Source organism: Numenius arquata, chromosome 6 (genome assembly GCF_964106895.1).
Source record: "Numenius arquata chromosome 6, bNumArq3.hap1.1, whole genome shotgun sequence".
NCBI lineage: Eukaryota > Metazoa > Chordata > Aves > Charadriiformes > Scolopacidae > Numenius > Numenius arquata.
The window spans coordinates 27933733-27957031 of NC_133581.1; the positions used below are offsets into that span (position 1 = coordinate 27933733).

The 23299-nt window shown below is 36.1% G+C and overlaps 1 protein-coding gene across 1 annotated transcript in view; it reads right to left on the reverse strand.

Moving 5' to 3' along the window:
- Positions 1-23299, reverse strand: part of LUZP2 (leucine zipper protein 2) — a 200778-nt gene that overhangs the window by 49081 nt on the left and 128398 nt on the right. The window contains exons 6-7 of the mRNA XM_074148768.1: positions 19274-19336; positions 15852-15914 (exon numbers count right to left, since the gene is read on the reverse strand). Of these exons, the coding sequence (XP_074004869.1) occupies positions 15852-15914; positions 19274-19336 (126 nt within the window). The remainder of the gene's footprint in view (positions 1-15851; positions 15915-19273; positions 19337-23299) is intronic.

Below are 23299 nucleotides of genomic sequence, written 5' to 3' on the forward strand. Positions count from 1 at the left end.
TCTGAAAATTCAGGTTGTTGATAAGAAGCAGGTAACGGTGGTTACAGGTGACTGCTGCCTCTTTCGTTGCAGGGAAATGTCTGCTGCTGTATAATACATTGTACTCAACGAAACTGCAGCCATCTCAAAAATCAAGTTGGAGGAAAAGCATTTAATTTCTTTAATTGCTGTCTTCCACTAGAAAAAATTAATTAATCTAACATATTGTCATAGCATTGCTCACCATCAGTTTATGGTGAAAAGGTATTCTTCCCAAGGACAGGCTCACGTGTATTCGTAAAGTCTTTCAGAATGCAGCATTTACCAAATCTTACTCTTATTGTTGGTGATATTGTTATATTTTGATGGACTAACTTTTTCTGTAACTTTAATGTAGATTTATTTTATTTCACAGATTACTAAGCCCATAGGCCAATGATATAGATACAATTGACATCAAGTGAGAATAAAATCCTGGCAGTAAAAATGCATTTTTGATGAACCACTCACTGGAAAGTAGTGACATTTATCCAAAAACTGCAGCATAATCATATTTTTCTGATTTTTTTTTCTAACAAGGCTAATTCATATTGCAATAGATTCACTGCTGTTTTAATGTATAAGTTTTTTAGGGACCTCAGTTCAATTAATGTGGACAAAGAAAAAGGACAAAATACCAGTACGACTACACAAGCCCAATTCTCATAAGGAGTAAAGTATCTTTAAAAAGCATAGCCTGGAAAAACTTAAAAATATTAAGTTTCTCTTAGGCATTCTTGTAGGATCAGGTCTTACAGAGGAAACAGTGAGATAAATAATTTTTTCATCCTCCGAAAGGCTGCACTGAGCCATTACTGTCAGTGAAGTACACTTTTCTAACTCACTGAAATGACTGTACTTACCTTTATTGTGAATTACATTACACAAAATGCCCATATTGAAGTTTTCCCAGTCATAAATACAAAAAGCAAAAAGAGAAGACTAGTCTGATTTCAAGTAGAGAGACATCCAGAGAGAAATCCATACTGACATAGATTTTTTTTTTATAATGAGTGATTCAGACCAGAGATAATTTCTGCATGTAACAAAAAAAAAAAAAAAAAGGCGGCAATTTCTTATATGCTTTTGGGATAATGATTTTGAATGTTCAAGAATTTATAAATATCAAATCAACATAATATAGGTAATCGAAATGTTCTTGTTTCTCAAAGTCACACAAAAGCAACAAAACAGGGGGGTGAGAGAAAAGTTTTGTAATCTGAAAAACAGTGGCTGGAAGCTTTACACTTCTACACTTCCTTAGTCATGTTAGAAGGAAAAAAACATTCACTAGTGCTCTTTCATGTACCTTTGGGGAAGTTCTAACTTTTGTTTGTTGTAAAAAATTATACCCATGTAAATACAATGCATAAATTACTGTGGGATTATGCATTGATCATAACAACATGGTACTTTACAAACAAGTTCCAAATACAGTTCCTTTAAGTGTTCTTGTTGGTATTTTACCCTGAAAAGGTAGAGCTGAACTTTCTTCCCAAACCTGCTAGTCTATAGGCTTTGCCTCCTCCAAGTCCTCCCATTTCTTCTCAGGAGTCAGATAAAAACCCTAAAGCTTCTCACCCATGAGGCGAGTTACTAGATTTTTTTCCTGAAGGTACAAAATCAGCAAAATCAGGCTGTGATCCTGTTTCTGTGTACAATTTAACAAACCCCAAACCACAATGACTTGTTGAAAAAAAAATCCTATTTCTTTCAGAGAAGTCCCAGGAACAGGATCCTTTAGTACGATCAAACACTAAGTGTGCTGTGTGGGTCAGAAGGAGCGGTGCCCACCTTCACATTTCAGTCTTATTTGATCCCAGATCTATTCCACGTTAATAGTGGGACATGAATTCCACTCCCAGAATAATTAAGGGTTAAGGTTCAGGTCAGGTGAGCGACGCAGCTGTACAGCTATTACAAATACTGCATGCTTCTTAGCGCAGGTAAAAAATGTTTTTTTCAAAGGCTTTTTAGCATTTCTTTCCCAGAAAATTTATACAGTACATCAATGTGGAATATAAAGTATATAGTGATAGTGGTGGTGTAGTTTTTGCATGGTTGTTAAGTTTTTTTATTTATTTTGTAACTGTTGAAAATACTCAGGGGAAAAAAAAAAAATACTCCATTCCCTTTCTTTTCCTTATACAAAATTTCAAAATTTGTTGTTGGGCTTTTTTTTTTTTTTTTTTTTCCCAGAAAAGGCTAGGGTATGGCTTCATGTTAGAAGGATTACTCACACGTGCAGAGATAAACATAGTCATGACCAGGTTTTCTTCACTTCAAGACATGATAAATTGGGATTTTAGTTGGTTATTACAAAACTTTTAAGGATGTATTGTATTTCATACCAAGGATTGTTGTTTATTGAGGACAAAATTATCACACATACTGCTTAATTAGAGAACATGATTGACTAAGTGATATTTAATCACGTGTAGATTGGACATTCTGAACTCCATTTCCTCCCCCCAAAGGCCTTAAACGAATGTTTAAGGAGAAAAGATAAAATATTTACTATACAACTTTTTATTTTATAGTTGACTATTTTTTTTTTAACATGGACAACTTTTTAATTAGAAACCATTTAACCTGAAAATTGAATAAATTATCTGGTAAACAGAATTCTACTGTGTTTATTCTCCAAGCATTTTTTATATCTTAGAAAACAGAGGCTTGTGCTTTTAAATTATACTGTGTTCTGTAGCACAAGGTGTTAAATGTAACTGAGGATAACACTTTTTGGCAGGTATTCCATTTAATCAGTTGTGTAGCAAAACCCAGACTTTCAGCAACATCTGAATTTTATTTCAAGCACTTCCAACAAGAAGAAAAGTCAGTTAAAAACATAATTTCTGCAAAGAGTCACAGCTTGTGCATTTTCTTAATGTTCATTACTTCCAGAATGCTTTTATCTCTTGTTTGTGACTACTCTGGATGCACATTTAAAAAAAATGGAAATAAGACCTTTGTGCTTTATTAGCTGAAATTTCCCTTTTTCTTCCCCAACCCTCGTCCTTTTCCTTCACATAAAACTAATTGCAATAAAAGCAAAATAGCAGTTTGCTAGGGTTTTAGTAAAGTACGCAACCTCTAAACTAAAGGAAAATAACTGTTTCTCTGCAGAAACAGGCTCAGAGGATGCTCATGTAGAGAAGAGCCACGTCACCCACCTTCATGCCTGGTTTGCCTTTTTATCTCCTGGAGGGGATTTTCCTCCCCTCAGTTCAGGCCAGAGCACTTTGGGTTTAGCACCAGTTGTTACGCCCCATGGATAACTGATCCCCATGATTACAACAACCTGCTGCTCTTTCTTTTCTGAGTCAGTCTTCTTTAAACAGTTGTATTGCTTATTTTAGCAGTAAGAGAACAAGCACGGAGGGGGGTAAGCATTTTAAAATTCATTTGGGGCATACCAGCGTGCTCTACACCTCTATCAGGACTGCACTGGAAACATTTACTACCTCTTTTCTTGAGAGAGGATTAGTTCACATCTTGCCCAAAGCATCAGGTTGGGTTTTTTTTTGTTTTGGGGCTTCTTTCTAAGATTTGACCATTCCATTCAAGAGTATAATTCAGCCAGGAAAATACAAAACAAAGAAAACTGAATTTGTATTTCTGGGAATATCACTTAACTTAAAAGTGTTTGTCAAGAAATAACTCTCTCAAAACTTTCAATTTCAAAAACATTACCTCGTATTCAGCTAATGAATAAAGTCTAAAATATCCAACACATACAGTATTCATTAATTATTGCAAAGTGCATCCAAATCAGCCAACAATGAGTCATACAGAAATTTAAAAAACCCTCCCCAAAATACAGATTAGATTTATTGTATTTATTTTGAGAACTTCATGCTGCAGATCATAGATGGCTCTGAATTTGCTGCCAGCAATTCCCAGAAAACAGAATCAAGCAAGGGGGAGACTAAATACTGAAGAATGATCCTCTCAATTAATTTTTATTTCTGTCTGATTTGGAACAAATGCTGAGGTATTCAAAATTCCCTCTGCTAGGAAGCACATCCAATTTAAGACCTACACATCAGTGCGCTCCAGATGCTGATTGCCCAGACCCGGGTGATCTCCCAAGGGGTCACCCCACAGCATGGTTCGTCGAGGAGCCCCAGGGCCAGGAGAGCGGCTGGTTCTGGATTTCAACCCGTGCCAGGTGCCACCAAGGACCTGGTGCCCAAGGCACCACCTCGGCTGCTCCTCCAGCCTCTCCAGTTCCAGGGAAAGCCAACACGTGTGGACATCGTGGCAGGTGGCTGCTCCTCAATTTCACAATTTGTCATGTTTGTGTCTGACCATTCCCTCCGTTACTGCACAGAGGCTGGCAGCACATCATGTCCTGATACCCTCAGCATGACATGTCTTCGGTTCTAATATTTCAGAAAAAGACATTTTTCATGGTGATTTCTACAGCACCTACCACTGCAGAAGATAAACTTTGAAGAAAAATGATTGTGCCAAAACAGCTGCTCTCAAAGCGTACTTCTGGCTTCAGCATTAGTCATACATCATCTTCCCCCCTTTTGCCATATAGCACACATGGATTCAGGTCCATTGTTTTCATAGAAAACATTCCCTCTTTCTCCTGCTATATGTTTACACAAGATGAAGCTTTGACTCATCTTTCAGCTTCTTATGTGTCTTTCTCTGTCCTATTTTTTTCTCTGATCTTTGGGCAGTTTGGAATTTTTCAATACTTTACGTGACAATGTTTCTAAATTTTTCAATCCTACCGGGCACACTCCAAATCATTATTATAATTAAACCATTTGGAAAATGTCAGTCAAAGTCCCAATCAATTTCAATTTGATATCAATAGCAAACCTCTCCTCATTTTAGCGGGAGCTGGACCAGGTCTGTAAGTTGATTGAATAGCTGTACGCTGCCAGTTGAACGTGGAGCTGCTGCTGCTAGATTTCAGTAACCTTGTCTCATGCTGGCTATCGACTAGCCTTGTCTCACGCAGTAACTCAGGCTAGCTATTTAAGACTGCACTACCTCCTAATGCAAGTTCACATCTTTAAGGCCACATCCTCAGGGCCACATAGCATCTTTTAAAATTGGATTTTTCAGTTCATTTAAAAAGTTACAACAATTTTCCTGATCATAACTGTGTTGTAAAAAAAATGTACTGACAATAAACTAATAGACCTGAATTATTAAGTACTGACATGATACCCACAGTTTGCAAATCTGATTTCCAAAACCGCATGAAAGCATTAAAAAAATAGAATAGTAGAAGGAGATTTGTTTCAATGAGGACATCAATGAATTATGTTAATACATAATTCAATGTCCTTTCTGGGAAATACATATATGATGACATCCCTCCACCTTCTTGTACGTCACTTATCTCTTTATATTAAAAAAATTCCCATATCTGCAAATAGCTTGTAAGTATTTTTCAGCAGCCAATTCTGTCTAAATATTTGGGCCCTTCCTGAGTTGCTAACATAATGTGCTAACATTAACACATTGCTAATGATTATAACATCATAGAAACAATATACAAAATGCTAAAATATGGCGTTTGAAATGGAAAATATGCATCAGCAAGAACATGCCAAGGTAAATGGTGACACCTACTTTCTAAGCAACACATATGTAATCTAGATAAGACTTTCTACATACACTTTTGTCCATGTTGTGAAAATACACTGTACCACTACTCAGAAAAAAAGAAAAAACTACTACAAAAGAAATAGAATTAAAACCAATATATCTTATGCTTCTTGAAAACAAAAACTACTCGCTCACCATACAGTGATAAAAGAAGATGTAATAGAAAATGAGGAAATGGTCCCTAACCTTTGTTATGTCAACAAGTAGCTGTCTGAAAAGTGCTATCTTTTACCACCCAAACATCAATGACAGATATTTATGCAATTGCCCTAATATATTTCACAAAAATCAACGAAGCAAATATCAATTTCCTGTCTCTCCCAGGAGCCTCAGCTTCTGAGAAAAAACAACTCAATATTATCCTGTCTTAAAGCATTTTTCTACATCCAATAAGGAGCCAGATCCAATCACAAATAACTGATAACCCAAAACCCAAAATAATACAGCCAACAGTGGGCAACATCCAACTACATATCTAAAAGTGTACATACTCACTTGATCAAGAAAAAGAACACAAACCAAAGTGTTCCAAAGTGAATAATCCATAAAAGCATTATAAAAACAGAAAAAAAAAAACCCCAAACACCATAAGCCTTCTCACTTGCAAAGAAAAAGAAAATAATCCAGCAGCTTCTAAGACTGAACTACCACAGACAGGAAGAGCTATAGGGATCCTAAAACATGAAGTACAACATTCATTATACTACAGAGTAGAAATACTGCAAGGAATACCCCACCATCTCCTATCTAAGATCTCAAAGAAAACATTAATCCTCACTCGTGACATTAACCCATAAAACCCTGCACAGCCTAGCCCATCAGTCATCCACCTCAGGATGCAACTTGCCAGATTCTTCAGCAAAAAAAAAACGGCAAAAAATTTATATTCAATTCTATTATTCTCAAAATAGCAAAAATTCAATTCTGTAAAATTACTGTATTCTAGAAATCCATAGCTAAATAGAATAACCTTCACATAACAACTTCAAACATGAATAAAATCTACACCATGCTTCCATTCCCTCAGCCATCAACGCAATTGCTTTGAGTACTTAAAATTTTCTTTCTGCTATCCTGATGACTTACGACAAACAAGCATACTCCTTGAAGAAAATACTATTTTCAAGCAAGTCAAAGTAATAACTGTACATTATCACATTGCAACATGAAACTTCAGCTCTCCTTAGCAACGTGCTCCCGGCTGTCATACATCACTGGATACTGCAACTTCTGTGAAAGAGCATTAAGCTATTAAACATATAACTTCACTGATTTTGGAATTACCTCGTATTGAAAATGCTTTGAAAGAAAACTATCATCAATCTTTCTATCTGGCTTTGCACAAATCAATGTATACAAATGGAACCAGAGCATGAAATGCAAACCACTCCATAAGCTCTGGGCTTGTAGACAGGCTGATCTGCATGTATAACCACCAAATCACGTCATCTATTACTCACAAATATTTAGTAATATTAGCACAAAGATTATAATTCCTGACCTGAAGATGAAGAAAACCATTTTGCAATACTTGCAGCCATGATGCTATCTCCTACACTCAAAGGACCTTTTCTACAAAAGAACAAATCATACTTTGAAATAATTAGTCAAAATAATAGTACTGAGCTCATCTCTCCAGATCAGGGCAAATTCCACATGATATCTTTGATGCAAAGTATTATTTAAGCCTTCCTTCCCCAAATTATTTTAAATTTTTTTTTGGGGGGGGGGTGATGAATGATTTATTTCCACTACCACCTCCACCCCTTTTTCAGCCAAATTTAAATGCTATGGTACACAGAGCTCTTATTTTAGATGTAGTTCTAAATTTTTAGACAAATTGTTTTAGACAAATGATCAATTTTCTCTCTAATACAACTCTGTCCAATTACAGATTGATAAGAGTTTTCACCTGATTGCTTTCTATTAGTCACGTTTATGCATCATCACTTTTATTACTTTAGGAAGTGGTATTAGGTTCTACGATCTCAGTTCTTATAGACTCAGCAGAGTGGATGAAAAACCTGAAGACTGAAAAAGAATATGCGTGACACCCACCTTCAGAAAGAGAGAAATTGAAGAGGTCATGACTTTTAGATCCTTTAGTACAATATCCACCTTTTGGAAAAGTACTGAAAAGAATAATCAGACTACATTCTCTAGGGGATAGAGTTTTATTAGGTATATGTATCATTCATGAACTAAACAGTGAACCAGACATATACTCATTAAATATTCTGGTGACATCAAACCAGAACTCTGTGTGTCATAGAAGAGGGGTTATATCTAAATTTATCCTGACAAACTGGAAAAATAGGATGACATTCACCAAAGACAAATATAAGATGCTAAATACAGACAAGAATAATCAATAAAACAAATAGAGAATAGAAATAGAAATAGAAAGAGAAAGAGAATAGAATAGAAATAGAATAGAGAACAGTAGGGATGAATGACTCGAGATGATATCACCACTGAATGTGTTATGTTTTCTGTAGAAAAGGCAAAGAACACTTGGGTACAGACGACAAAAATTCTTTTGCTCTGCTCAGCATGAGTGAAATGCCCAGCTAGACTCAGTGTCCGTTTGAGGGACAGTGTCAAATGCTTTGCACAAGTCCAGGTAGATGACATCTGTTGCTCTTTCCTTATCCACCAACACCGTAACACCATTGTAGAAGACCACCAAATTTATCAGGCACGATTTGCCTTTAATGAAGCCATGCTGGCTGTCACCGATCACCTCCTTATTTTCCATGTGCCTTGGTATAGTTTCCAGGAGGATCTGCTGCAGGGTCTTGCCAGGCACAGAGCTGAGACTGACCAGCCTGTAGTCCTCAGCTCTCCATTTTTGCCCTTTTAAAAATGAGCATTACGTTTCCCCCTTTCCAGTTGGCGGAACTTTACCAGACTTCCACGACTTCTCAAATATGATGGATAGTGGTTTGGCAACTTCATCTGCCAATTCCTTCAGGACTCGCCAATAAATCTCATCATGTCCCGTAGATTTGTGCACCTTCGGGTTCCTCAGATGGTCTCAAACCCAGTCACTGGGCAGTACCTCATTCTACCAGTTCCTGTCTTTGCCTTCTGTGACGTGGGTGGTTCCCGGTGAAGACTGAGGCAAAAACGTCGTTAAGTACCTCAGCCTTGTCCACATCCCAGGTGACCAGGTTTCCCATTTCCTTCCAGAGAGCACCTCCATTTTCCCTAGTCTTCCTTTTGTCACTGACATACCTATAGAAGTTTTTCTTGTTGCCCTTGATGTCCCTGGCCAGATTTGACTCTATTTGGACTTCAGCTTTCCTAACCCGATCCCTGGCTACTTGCACATTTTCTCTATATTCCTCCCAGGCTACACATCCCTCCTTCCAGCCTCTGAAGGCTTCCTTTTCTGTTTGAGTTTGTCCAGGAACTCCTTGTTGATCCATGCAGGCCTCATTTCTATTTTCCTTAGAAAATAGCTTTTGCCAAAACCGAACCAGATTGCCACGTATGTATAAGGATTTTTTTTATCTCAGTAAACAGGAAGTAACCTTTCTTATTCATGTATTTAAAAGGGAAAGTCCATAAGAATATCTTCAGACTTTTCATCATCTATCAGACTCTGCTTGTATTGTGGGCACTTTTCACTTCATCTTCATTCTTTGTAAGAAAAGCAAAGGCTTATAGAACAAAATAAACTGAATCCAAAGAAAAAGAACCTCTTTTTTTCTAATAAAATCATAAAAGAAAAATATTGAAGCCACACTAGACCAGTGAGATTAAATTTATCAAAAAGAAAACATCATAAAATAAATAAAAATATAGCTAAAAGGAGGTTCGTTTTGCTACTTTAATTCATTGTGTCATTTCTGGCAAAGTCCAGGGAAACGTTTTAGAGAAATTTTCTTATCTGAAGTCTTTAATAGTTATCCTCTGAAAATAGTATCCTTAAAAATGCTTTACATTAAATGCATAACAACCAGCAAGTCTCCTCTTCCAGACTCTGTTCAGTTGTTATGCAACATGAAGTCAACCTGTAGCTTACAGACCTTCTTATCCCTAATAAAGTCACTGGTTGAAAATCTCTGCCAAAAAAAAAAAAAAAATCGCTAATATTTTGCATTACATTTATGTTAATAACTGATAGTTTATAACAGCTTTTTTTTGTTGTCTTGTTTTTCCTAAGGAGCATTGCTAAATCTCCCAAGGGAGACTGCAGAAGATCCAGATGCTGAGGAAACACATTGGATGAATAAACACACTACAGGGTAGAGATCCTGTCTGAAAGAGAGTTGACGTACTCTCTCAGGGAAGTTGATATGACAGGCCCACAGGAAACCATCCTCAGTTTTCTCTTATCGTCTCCTTTTAACACTGAGCAACAGAAGTTACATTTAGCATTACAGGGCAATGTAAAAACAACAACAAAGATAAGAGCATTCTTTTTGTGCTAAAAAAAAATATCCATGTATAAATACAGTTTAAGGAAAACTGCTACTTTTCAGGAAAGCTCTCTGCAGGTATTTTATGGTACTTTGAACAAAATGAAGAACCCCTTAAAATGTGTTAAATGGACTCATTTTTCAAACATACAAGGGTCAGCTGATTTCTGCAGTTGATAAAAATTTTAATACAAGCAGGTGCAAATCATGGGTGAAGTGAATGTACACTTATGAAATGGCTGGATTTGGGTCAAGCCTGACCACCAACTGCATACGAACAGTTAGAAGAATTGTATTGGAAAAACCCAAAACATTTGCATCTTCACACATGTGCAAGCACACTTTTGTAAAAGGTTATCAAAGATTTAAAATTATGTAATCAATTATTTCAAGCCCAGGCAACAAGGTAATTTATATTTTAATGTGTAGCAAAAGTTCTCTGCTAAATCGGGTCCTTTGGTGGTTTTGTGGGGGTCTTTTGTTTGTTTTTCTCTAATCATTTCACCTCTTTCTCTGTAGGGAATGCAGAATCTCATATTCTGCATTACAGAAATAAATACTTTGCAACTCTGGAAAATAGGTTTACCATGGCATGTAATTAACTAGTTCTAATAAGGAGCAAAACACATATGGTGGCATCAATTTTACTTCAGAGGGAGGAATGGTATAAATATTTACCATACCCAGTCAATATGATGTGAAAACAATTTTACATCATTTTGCTTTTCTTTGACTCTGTTTACCGTATCAAGTGCATGGTATAAAATTACTTTCACACATCCTAATTTTTTAATTTATTAAATTAAATTTAATCCAATTAATTGATTGGTGTGGAACTGTGTTTCAAGGAATTTGGAAAATGGTTTTGACTATAAAAGTCAGACCTTTATAGGTCTAGTTAGGTAAGTCTTTAAAACACATCCTTTGCCCCTTATAAATAAAGTCAATTCAGGTGTTTCCCAGAAAAAAATACTTTCTTGAAACAAGGCTTTGGAAGAAAAAAAAAACCATTATTTGTAATCTGCCTTCTCTTTCTCTTTTAAGCCTGTGTAAGTGGTTATAAGACAAGCGTAAATTGGAGATACTGGTGTGATATGGAATAGTCCTTCCGAGGTACTGAACGCTCAGTACCTGAAACACTATTTAGGACCATAAAAAAAGAACTGAAGGCAAGTGGCAATCCTGGTCTTAATTTGTGATACCACAGTTCACAGAAACATGTGGGTTCAAGAGTACCACCACAAAAACAAGCTAGACTGCTGTGAGGAGCAGCAGAGGTTGTCAGGCTTTGGGAGTAAGATTCCTATAAGCAAGCACCTGGTGGCTCTAAACATGTGAAGAAGTCTAAGGACCTCCCAGGGCCACAGGCAAGCACTTCACCAGTATAAATAGCTCACAGCCTTGAGAGCTGTGCTTCAGGAACTGGCCCCAACCATGTACCCAACTGGAGCAAACGTGGTTTGCTCTTCAGAGGAAGGTGCGTAATTATAAACCATCCTGCTCATGATAAGACTACAAGCAGAATACTTATTAGCAATTACCTGGTTTGTTGCAAGGTAGATGCTATTTATTTGCTTATTTAAATTTAAATTCTACTATGGAACAAAGATTAAGTACATTAGTAGGCTAAGGTTAGTTAACTGTCGCTCACATTCAAGCTTTTTAGGACTGTCTATCAAAATATTTTGTCTCAGAATTTAAATGACAAAAGGGAAAATAGATAAAGCAATAGATGAAATTCATAATTCTGCAACTCTGAAGCAGAATCCTTAGAAATTCATCACAAAAACAGCAAACAAGGATATACTCAAGTCATAAGAGTGAACCATTCTCAACTTTTACATTTAAAAGAACGATAATTTCAAAAATACAAGATACTTGTATAAACTGATAGTGAAAGCTCTTGCTGGGTTTACTTTTCTTCAGACTCAAACATATGTTTGCATTTCATGAATAAAAAACCAAATTATTTTTAATTCTTTTTTAATTTACTAAAACATGTGACGACTTCTAGGACAGTATAGCCAAATGATGGGAACTCAGTTAACGAAGGAGGAGTAATTTGAAAACAAGTGGTTATGAACGCCTGAAATAAACATAGAACTTAATTTAGCAAAGCGTTTAAGTTTGCGTACTTCACTGAATCAGAGTTTTAGGACCATAATTAAATTATTGTAAGTAAAAGCAGACTAATTCAGAACTAGTAAGTACCTTCTTACAAAGGCAGCTATAAAATTAAGAAGTTTAAGCAAAAATTTTTATTAATGATTCCTTATTTTTCTCATTTTAATACAAAGCAAATGTCAACTTTTGTCAGCTCTTTAAGGATACTACGCTGCACAACTTAAGGGACTGAACTCCGACAAAGAGACAGAAGCTCAAATCCTAATCTCAGTAGAGGCACTGACCACCTCTATAGCCTTGAGCGCACCACTTAACTTCCATGACTCTCACTGCTTAACAGTCATATGGCATTATATCACTCACAGAGACAGAAAAATAGAGACATATATACACATAGCCACATAATTAATCAGCTAGATTACCAAACACTTTGAAAACATTAGAAGAGTAAATACACGCCAAATAGGATGAACTCATGTTCTATTTACTACCACTTGTTAAGTTACTGTCACATACTGTGAAAAGTAGACACAATTTACCAATTCACTGGAGTATTAAAGGAGAAAGCTGTCTTTTCTTCCCCTTCATCTTCCTCTCCCACTTAATCCCCCCAGTTCTAGTCAGTACAGTCACTGACATTAATTGTTACCACAATTTCAGAACTAGTTTCTCGATGTTGATTATGCAGAACAGAAAAACAAACAAAAAAACACCCTACTTACTTCACATAGATCTTCACAACTAATTCCATCACAGAAAGCAAGAGTTCAATGGGCACAGACAGATGCATTCCCTCATGCCCTTTAGGAATCTAATACGAAGTTTACATCCTTCTGGTGAACTGCTGGGAGAAGCTTGCAACGTTCAGAGCTATACAGAGAACAGAATTCCCTAAAGTCCTCAGTAAGGCATACAGAAAATGTAAGGCTTTATGAGGTGGGAATATGGTGGAAGGGGGAAAGGGTAGAATACTGTAATGCGACAGTAACTAGGAGCCCAGAGATTATCACGCACACCATTCATGCTCTGTGCTGCCAGAAGACTATCCATCCACTGTTTTGATCTTTTATCAGAAAGAATCAGTCTCACAAAACAGCCTCAACAGCATTGATAACATGAAATCTGTTTAGTTCCTAGACTCAAAGCAACTAGAGATGAAACACCACCTGTTCGTGCCCAAACCTAGCAGTGTCTCTCTGATCAGACAGAGATATTTAAAAATCTTTCTACTCTATACAAAATGGCTTCTACTCCATTCGGTATTTCTTACTTAAGACTTGAAACACACACAAAACAGCACACTCAACCTACCCTTTCCCACATCTCACACGATTATTTTTGAGGACAGCATGTTTGCTGTTCCCTTTTCTTCAGAAATTGAAATTTCCTTTAGTCAGGAAAAAGACCACCAAATAAACCTGAAAATATATTTATGACTACACATGAAGGATATATCAAATTAGCAAGTCAGGCAGACATGTACAGAACTGCACACAGTCAAGAGATGTTTCAGATATTTGCATGTGCCGTTCTCAGTACTTCGGAATCAACTTCACAATTCATTAACATCCATCTAAAGTTCTCAAAGTGTTTTTAATTACACTAGTTAATAATTTCCCTAAAAAGCAAGTAGGAGTGTTCCCTTGCTAAGCATTACTACACAGTCTTGCATAATTCAGACCCAATTTCGGGGTCACTGCAAATTAGCATAATGAAAACAACAAGTAGACAGTAGCACCAAACAATCCTTCTGCCTCAGCCAAAGAAAACAAGCGTTCGCACTCAAGCAAGTTTAGAAGCTCTATTTTTTTTTCCTCTGTTCAAACTAGCAATTATAGCTTAACTGAATTTCAAGAAAGAATTTGTTATTTTTGTTAATCCTAGCTGGTATTGACATTTAACTGCATAGATGTATAATATGTGTAGGTTTTATCTCTAAACTTATTCCCTTGCTTTGTGCCTTATGATGACCAGAAATTAATGGTCCTGAAAAACCTTGGAATTAACCCATGTGTGAAAAAAACAGGGTAAAAAAGAAAAAAAAAAAAAAAAAAAAAAGAATTCACACAAATCACACTACGTATTTTAAATGGCCTTCCTTATTCCATCTTTACAGTACTATGCATACAATAGAGAGAGTTAAATACTTCCAGAAGGCAATTTGGACCTCTTATTGAGATGAATTGCTTTGTAAGAAATTCTAGCTCTAGTCACTTTGAAGATGACTACTTATCTTCATCCTTTATGCCAGGATTAAAAGCACTACTCAATTAGCAGCCTCCAGTCAGGTGACCTCAATCTCTCTCTCCCTTCTTTAACAGGGATTAACTTCTCTCTGTGTTAACAAGGACATGATGCACTTCAGCAAAATGTCTGTATGTTCTGTCCTTTTTTTCCCTGTCTCCCCCTCACTCACCACCCCCCCCCCCTTTTTTTTTTTCTTAGTATGCTAGCTAGACTGACTATTCATTTGGATTGTATAAACCACAGACAATTTTTTTCTAGAAGGTTCAGTTTTGATAAAGATGTTTCAGCATATAGCAGAAATATGGATCCAGGGACCTGAGGAACATTCCATTGCTCAAGTTTATCACAAACACAAAAATTCGCTTTAAGGTGCTGGCAATCATAGAATGGTTTGGGTTGGAAGGGCCCTTTAAAGGTCATCTAGTCCAACCTCCCTGCAATGACCAGGGACATCTTCAACTAGATAAGGTTGCCCAGAGCCCCATCCAACCTGACCTTGAATGTTTCCAGGGATGGGGCATCTACCACCTCTCTGGGCAACCTGTGCCAGTGTTTCACCACCCTCAGCATAAAAAAAAAATATCTTCCTTGTATCTAGTCTGAGTCTACACTCTTTTGGTTTAAAAACATTACCCCTTGTCCTATCACTACAGGACCTATTAAAAAGTCTGTCCTCATCTTTCTTATAAGCCCCCTTTAGGTATTGAAAAGTTGCAATAAGGTCTCCCTGCAGCCTTCTCTTCTCCAGGCTGAACAACCCCAACTCTCTCAGCCTGGACTCATAGGAGAGGTGCTCCAGTCCTCTGATCATTTTTGTAGCCCTCCTCTGGACCCGCTCCAACAGGTCTGTGTCTTTCTTGAGCAATAATTGATATTGCCCTGGAGGACTGCTAATTAAAAATAAAAATTAAAAAAAATCTGTAAAATATTGTTTAGTTAGAAAGATTAGAAATGCATGAGAGAATCTATGGAACAGGGCAAGAGATTTTGGTCACCAGCAGCAAACTAGAACATTGCTTTATGTGAGCATGTAAACACAGACATACATAAACTAAATACTTTCCACTGCTTTTGTCAATTTAAAAACAAAGACAACTTCTGAGGCTTTGAATCTTTTATTCCTTGCAAAAGTAATTTTATAAAAAGCACTGTCCCTGTTACAGGGGTTTCCAAAAAAAAAAAAAAAAAAACCACCACCAACCAACCAAAATAGATGATATTTCTGAAATTGCATTACGGTATTATGCCTGTCTTTGGTGCTTTGAGCTCTTTGTGGTATCTTGAGAAGGAAATGATTCCTCAGAACTACAGTAATAAAGGCAGCTATCATACTCCTACATTACTTCAATACTATATTAACTCTAATACTTTAGCTAAATATAGTGAAATAAAACTTACCTTAAAAATCAAATCCTTTTTCCCATAACGAAGCTCTTTCAGCTGGGCTTGGATCTTTTTTGACTGAAATTAAGGAGAATAAAATCAGGGTGTTTTAAATTTTAAATATTTACTTTTAAGAACAGAAAGAAAAAAAAAGAGTTATTAAGTTCTGACAACAGCAGAAACTAGATCAGCTTTAAAATGCAGAAAAATAATCAAAATCAGTCTATTTCTTTTCCAGGGTAGCATGTCTGAACCAGGCAAAAGTATCAAGGAAAATGTAAAATAGCACTCACGTAAAGAACATACATGAATTCACACTATTGTGAATAACCACTGGGCTTACGCATTTTAGACATGAGATGTTATTAATACTTTTAATACTTTTCATGAAGCATAACTAAAGGCATCACCTTTGAAGAGTCTTCTTTTTCTTAGAGGGAAAAAGTTACCATAGTATTGCATAGGTTCTTCTTTTCAATGGCTAGGGAGTTCCAGTGAGTATCCAAATGAACTAGGCTCTCAGTTTGCGACCATGTCCTCTAGAATTGGCATATTTAGGCTGATTTATATCAGCTTAGGCTGATACTTATTTTAAATATTATCAAGTTTATCCTTAAAATAATTTTAAGTAATGGTCTATACATTCTTTTACTTATTTAACCAAAATATAATAGAAATTAGGGTTTTTATATATTACACACACCTATTTCACTCTTTATATAAGAATTTTGTTAAAATAATAATTTATATTTAATAAAATCTCAACCGATTTTCAATATTACTCAAAATCAGTCTCAACTGATATTCAATAAGCTTTCTCACATTACTTAATACCAAATGTTTAGAACTTGCTGGAATGGATTAGAAGTCTATTCTGCATTTACTGAAACAGCACATCCATAAATATAACATATTACAGATGGTAGCATATCTTCTGTAAATCGGAGCTTTTAGAAAGATTTGATGTCTTTCCAATTGGTACAGTCAAATTAGGTGACAGAATTTTGGGAAGGATAAATGAATCTAAAGATAAAATTCTAGCACTTTCTTTAAATATTTAAGAAGTATGACCAAATTGGTTATTGTAGTCCATAAAATCTGAAACAAATAGCCAAGACCAGTTCAGTCTTTCTTTAACTATATCTGCTGTTATTTCATCTACACAGCAGAACGTGCCAATTGCCTAGACTCAATAGCCCTGTCTTCTGATCCAGACAATGCAGTCGGTAGAGCTATGAAATAAATTCCTCATCAACTAAAGACCAATGAGAAAACCTTAACTGACTTTAATTGTTCTAGGTGGTGTGCTTAAGAAAGTATACAGTCTCTGTGACATACAAGGTATCCAAGTTGGCTGTAGAGGAATCTAAGAGTTATGATTAAGGTATCACTCATTCACTAAATCACAAGCCTGTGATGAAATTAAAAGTTACGGAGCTATATATATTCAGTGAGTAATATAAGTGACTCAAAAGCACGTATATGACCTGTAATTCTTTGTGATAAAATTTGTTTGGTTTGTGCTTTTTCTGTGCTTCTAGGGAGTGGACTTACAAAACTGACACCTTTTAGTGCAGTCAGCCATGTAATACCATCTTTAGACACAGGTTGATAGCCATTTCTAAACCACAGCATCTGGCAATATTTCCATTTCTGTGTCCTGGGAAGTTTGAGGTTTGGGCCACTCAGCCCTTCTTTCTCCAGGGACCTGAATCCCTGGAGAAGAAAAGGCAGCCATATAAACAGTATAAGATCACTAACATGCTCCCATCTATGCAACTGGAGAACAAGGAATCACAGGGCACACTCAAACTCTTTGTCTGCAGTCTGAGAGAGCAGAACGAAGCAGGAGCTTCCTGGTAGGCAATTGTATCCATGAAGGGTATTTGAACTAATAACTAAAAGAATACTGATTCCACACAATTGTTATGCTTGGTGAGTACAGTACTTAATTAAAGAGCAGAAAATGCACTATGTTTCTCTGGCTGACACTACCTAACTGGCAAAACCACAACAAAAAAATGGTGCTCCGGTAGCAACTTTGCTTGTTCTAATGGCACTAACCCACTTAAAAGCCACAAATTTGCCAGGATGATTAATAAAGTCTGAGATTCTTAAGGTTTAAAATACACTCACAATCTGCTGCCTTGAGAGTTAGCTAACTTATGTTTAGTTTTCTGAAATTCTCTGACAGCAAGGCTTGTCACACTACACTAAATTTAATTTAATCCTAGGTTTCACCCTTAGACTTAAAGAAATTTATGTTGCAAATATTGAAGGAGACATAATCAGGGAAAAGATCTTCAAGTTAATTACCAAATATTCAAGATGTTATGCAGCAAGGAAAAACAAACTTGAAACAGAGAGGCAAACAGAAAGCTATGTTGAACATGCTGCCAATTTTTTTAGCAGTAAACAAGGGCAGAAAATATATTTGTATTCACATACTGTGGCATGTTTGAAAGCAACAGTGGTGATATAGGAAGTAACATAGATTTTGAAAAGTTAGCAAAAAAAACCCCACAAAACCCAAACCTAAGCCCCTATTATTTCCTATCATTAAGGATTTCCCAGAAACAGTGCTTGCAGATCTTCAGTTAGGCTAAATAACTAATATAACTAGGTACTAGGTACTTGGACCTCATAAGTTTTGACCTTGAAGTTAAAAAGTAGCCTTAATGAAGAAAACACATTCAAGCACAACTATGAAAATTTTAGTCAAGAAGATAAGTGTTACACTTCTGTTTCATTCTGACAAGGTGCATTGACTTTCGCAGTATTTATATGTGCAAAAAAGCATGACTAAAGTCATGTAAATGAGACAATCAGATTCATATATAGTAATATTCTCTGTCATGAAAAGTTAAATAGCTAAAGGGACTGCTCATGTGAATGCATTTAGCTGTACATTTATGTATTGGCAAAATATAGGGCTTTTGTATCATCAATATCTTTGCTAGCTCACTCCTCAGTAGAAGGAAGATTCCTTTCCCTGTATTTTTCAAAGTGACCCTTTTTACCTTGAAGTAATGAAACATTCTAGAAATTAACAACTATAAATCTTTCCTGTCTCTATAAATTATTTTTTAAAAGGTATTCAGCTATTCCTGTCTTATTCTCAGCAGGGAGATCAGGGAAAGGAAATCAGTTTTATACGTGTTACAGATGTATAATATACATCTACAGAGCTATATATACTTTTCATAAGCATGCACAAACTTTATTTTGATTGTCTAAAACTTGAGTTTGCAGCTTGTTTCTAATGCATTCAAGTTGCTTCTAGTGAAGTCACAGAAATAAGTTAGGATGAGAGCGCTTTAGGAACATTCACAATATACATATAATATATAACCTATGCCAGAACCTCAGTAGAAAATACTACTATGCAAGCTTTTTTGGGGTATGTTAGATTCAGAATAGAGAGGAACATTACTTACCTCTTCTGCATGAATACCACAAAGCTTGTTTCCTGACAGGAGCTTGTTTTTGAGGCTTTTGTTCTGGGGGGGGGGAGGGTGGGGGTGGAAAAATAAAGCTTTATTACTGAGAGTTACTGAAATATTAAGGGACCTTTTAAATATTTGATCATACTGGTTTTATTTTATACATGGATAACACCACCTTCAAGTCACCAGCAAAGACACAGATAAGAAGACAAGACAGATGCATCATGGCACAATATCATCTCTTATAGAATTCTAAAAGGCTATGACCTTGCATTAAAACCTGCTTTCACAGAAACAGGATTGCACATAGAAACCTTCCAAAACACTCTAGAAACTGAAAGCAATTTAAATTGGATATTCTGGGGTAAAATAGCAAAGAAAAAATCCTCTAATCCTTACCTGGTAACACTGGCTACTGCATAGCTCAATATCATTTTCAGTAAATCATTGTAACAACTAAGTAATAGGGCAAAGATCTCATCACTCGACCTTGATGACCAAATTCATGGGGTCTTTGCGCTAAATTGCATAATTCAAAACTGCACATAATGAAAAACTTTAGAAGGTTAGCTCCCTGATAGCATTTTACCAACTCAATATTCTTTTTCATGTAAGAGTTTTAAATTTATTTCTTCTTGTTTTCAGGGAAAATAATAAACTTCGGTAAAATGAATTTTCAGTGGTCTGGTAATTCTTTCTACACCTCCTCACCCATATTATCCCATAATTGACAGTCAAGGGTAAAGATTTCTTTGCAATGTGAAAACATTTCAAAACTCTTCAGAAACATAAGTATTCAATAAGTAGATCTTCAAGTGCTGGATGTAACATGCTTACACTAAGAAGAATTTAAAAGCACACCAAAACCAACTTCTCCTGTGCTAATGAACTGCAAACATATCTACAGAAACCTAGTCCATCACATTTCAGGAATGCATATTTATTACTGAATAGCAATAGCTTTCTTGAATATTGTATGAAAGAACAAGCTAGCGTTAGAGAAAAAAGGATAATTACATCCAGAACATCCATTCAAATTTAGGTCCACGTCCCACTGAAACAGTGGAAGCTTTATTTCCAAAAGTAGAAGCTCTACGTTTTTCTTGAAAAAACCCTCCTTACTCAAACAAACGCAAAGAAACTAAAATTCCATTTGAAACCTCCTGTCGTGGTTTGAGGACCTAAACCATGACACCTCCTTTACACAAATCCAAAATAAGGAGAAGATATAACATCAATTCACATGTTTCACCATTGCTATCTACCATGCACCAATACACATCGCTGCAGAAACAATAAATCTTTTCCAGCTGTTTGACATGGGTGCCCACAGCTCTGTATCGCAACAAAAAGGAATTGGGATGTTACTTTGAGTGAGACAACCCAGAGTCTGCCTCATCAAATGTGATTTGCAAAGGGCTGGGTGTGGGGAGGGAGAGCAAGTGTTGTTCTCGTAAGTCTCACAGTCAATTACTTTTTGTTCTTTTATGAAAATGATATAGCTCATCACAGAGCAGCACCTTATTGTACTAACCACTGCAGAAATACAGAAAGTTTCTGGCTCTGCACAAAGGGAACTGGGTAGCAGATACAAGATGAACAAAGATAAACCAAATAGAAACCAAAGAGATGAAGCACACCCAGCACATCTATTGCTCACCAGGCTTGCATCTAAAGAGCTACATTGTGCTGTCACCACACTGTAGATGTGATTGGTTTCGTATAAAAGAGCAGCATCACCTCTTGAGGTGACGGCCTAACAGATGTGACAAAGGCACTGCTTAATTAGGGATTGCACTTAATTAATCCAGGAATTAAAGTCATCACTTTGTTTTGACTAACTAGCTTCATTACCCTCCACTCTCCCTCAGCCTCGCCATGGTTGGCTTAAGTAACAGGCTCTATCCATATTTCAGAACCAAAGTTGTAATCCTTACACTTTTACTCATTTATGTTCCTTTGGCCAAGCATAAGCTACTATAAAAAATACTTTTATTAATACATTAACACTTTGCAAGTAACTTCTACACATGTTGCTTTGAGAAGACCCTGCAGTAACCCAGAACATGAAGAATTGAATGCTTACCCCCTTGAAAGGGCACACATTTATTAGATGGTTGTCACAATTTCCACATTTTGTGCCGAAGTAGCCTGGCAAAAGAATATGGTTCAAAAATAAAACTTGATGAAAATATTTTAAGTTAGAAGATGGACTCTGTTTTGGAGATTTAGGTAGGTTTAACAGGATTTACCAATGCTGTCTCATTATCCAGTCTACTAGCAGAAAAACCCCAAACTCCAGGGTTACCAGAATGTAGGCAAAACAGTCATGATTTAATCTGCACTTAGCATTTTTAGAAATGAGAGCAAGCATTAAAGGTTACAATTATCAAGAGCATAATAAGTAGGAACTTGTCAGAGGCAGATGACAACTTCTTGCTTACAATTTGAGTGTTTATGTTACTTAGCAAATAACATGTCACTGACAAATACAGCTTTGCATCCTGATTAATAGGGATAAATTTTCTATAGCAGAATGTGAAATATACCAGTAAAAGTATGTGAAGTATAATAAAGTCTGATTTGATGGGGATTGTGAATTAAATGTTTCAAAATGAATGGTCTGATCAGGTACATATTCTGTAAATTTGCTTGAAAGGGGCTATTCAAAATCAGATTAATCAGTGAGATTTTTAGGTTACAAATGCATGTTGAATCAGGACAGAAATTCTGACTTCTAAGTCTTAGAAAAGGATTCAAGATGATGCTTCTTGTTTTCCTATTAAGCATCCTTCAAAGAACAACCACAAAAGTTAAACTAACTGGAGTTTTACACAGTTTTTATTTCAAACATTTTATTTGTTATAAAATACTTGAATGGAAAAGGTGCTGGAAATTTCCTGTTTAAAAACCAATAAAATTTAAGGAATTAATTAAGTGTCTGTAAACATGTCTTTAATAGCCGCTATTAAAATTATATAGAATAATGATTTTAATTAGACATGGCCTTTTAGATTTAGCAAAAGAATACCATTATATTCAAATTAACTAGGTATTTTAATGTATTTTAACATCTCGGAAAGCTTGTAGCACAAACAGTTAGCTGGAGTAATCATATCATTAAGCCAAGTTACTCTAGTATTTAATTCTTAATTTATTAAATCTTTTAGCTCATTTGCACCAGTAGTTTCAGTTCACCCTAAATTCAGGTGCAGAAAAGCGCTGTCAGTGGTTGCCACACGGGTGGGAATCCTGTTGTCACTTCCCATGCAGTCCATTCTTACTGTCCTGGTACCTACACTCAAGAAATTGTACCAAATGTGAGTACAGTGTCAATCAGTGTCAGCCAAAAAAGTGAGAACTCTCAATGACAACTTGTCAGATTTGTTAACATATTCCTCCCAGAGTTTCCATACTGAAAATAAAAAGCCTCATTCCTAAATAGAATTGTCAGTCAGTCCCTGGTCATTCTTCTTCCCCTTTCCTCTTATACTGCCATAACATTCATATATTTTAAGTTCTGATTTTATTTTTAATATGTGAGATCAGGCTTAACAGAAGCTGAATTCATTATATGAATATTGACAGTAACCCTATATTTAAGTTGCCTAAAGATCTTCCACTGATATAAAAACACATAGGAGAAGCTGTAGCATCTGCTTCCCAGTGTGCCTTTGGAATCTGCAAGGAAAAAACACCTTGCTCACTGGCTAGAGGCGTATATATTCCTCTCTATTCCTAACTTCTGAAATAACTTCACTTTGGTCATTTATTCTCCTGAATCAAAGGCTGGTAACCGGCCAAAGTCATCACCAAACATCTGAAGAGACACACTTATACATTATGACAAAAGCAGAAACCTCTACATGACAGTCTGAGCACATCACCTCTCCAGAGGAGGAGGAGAGAGGGAGAAAAAATACAGACAGATATGACTACCTTAGAGTTCTTAGAAAACAATAACCATGACGCAAATGGTGCTTTCTTTTAATATTGTTAGAGAATTTTATTGAGATA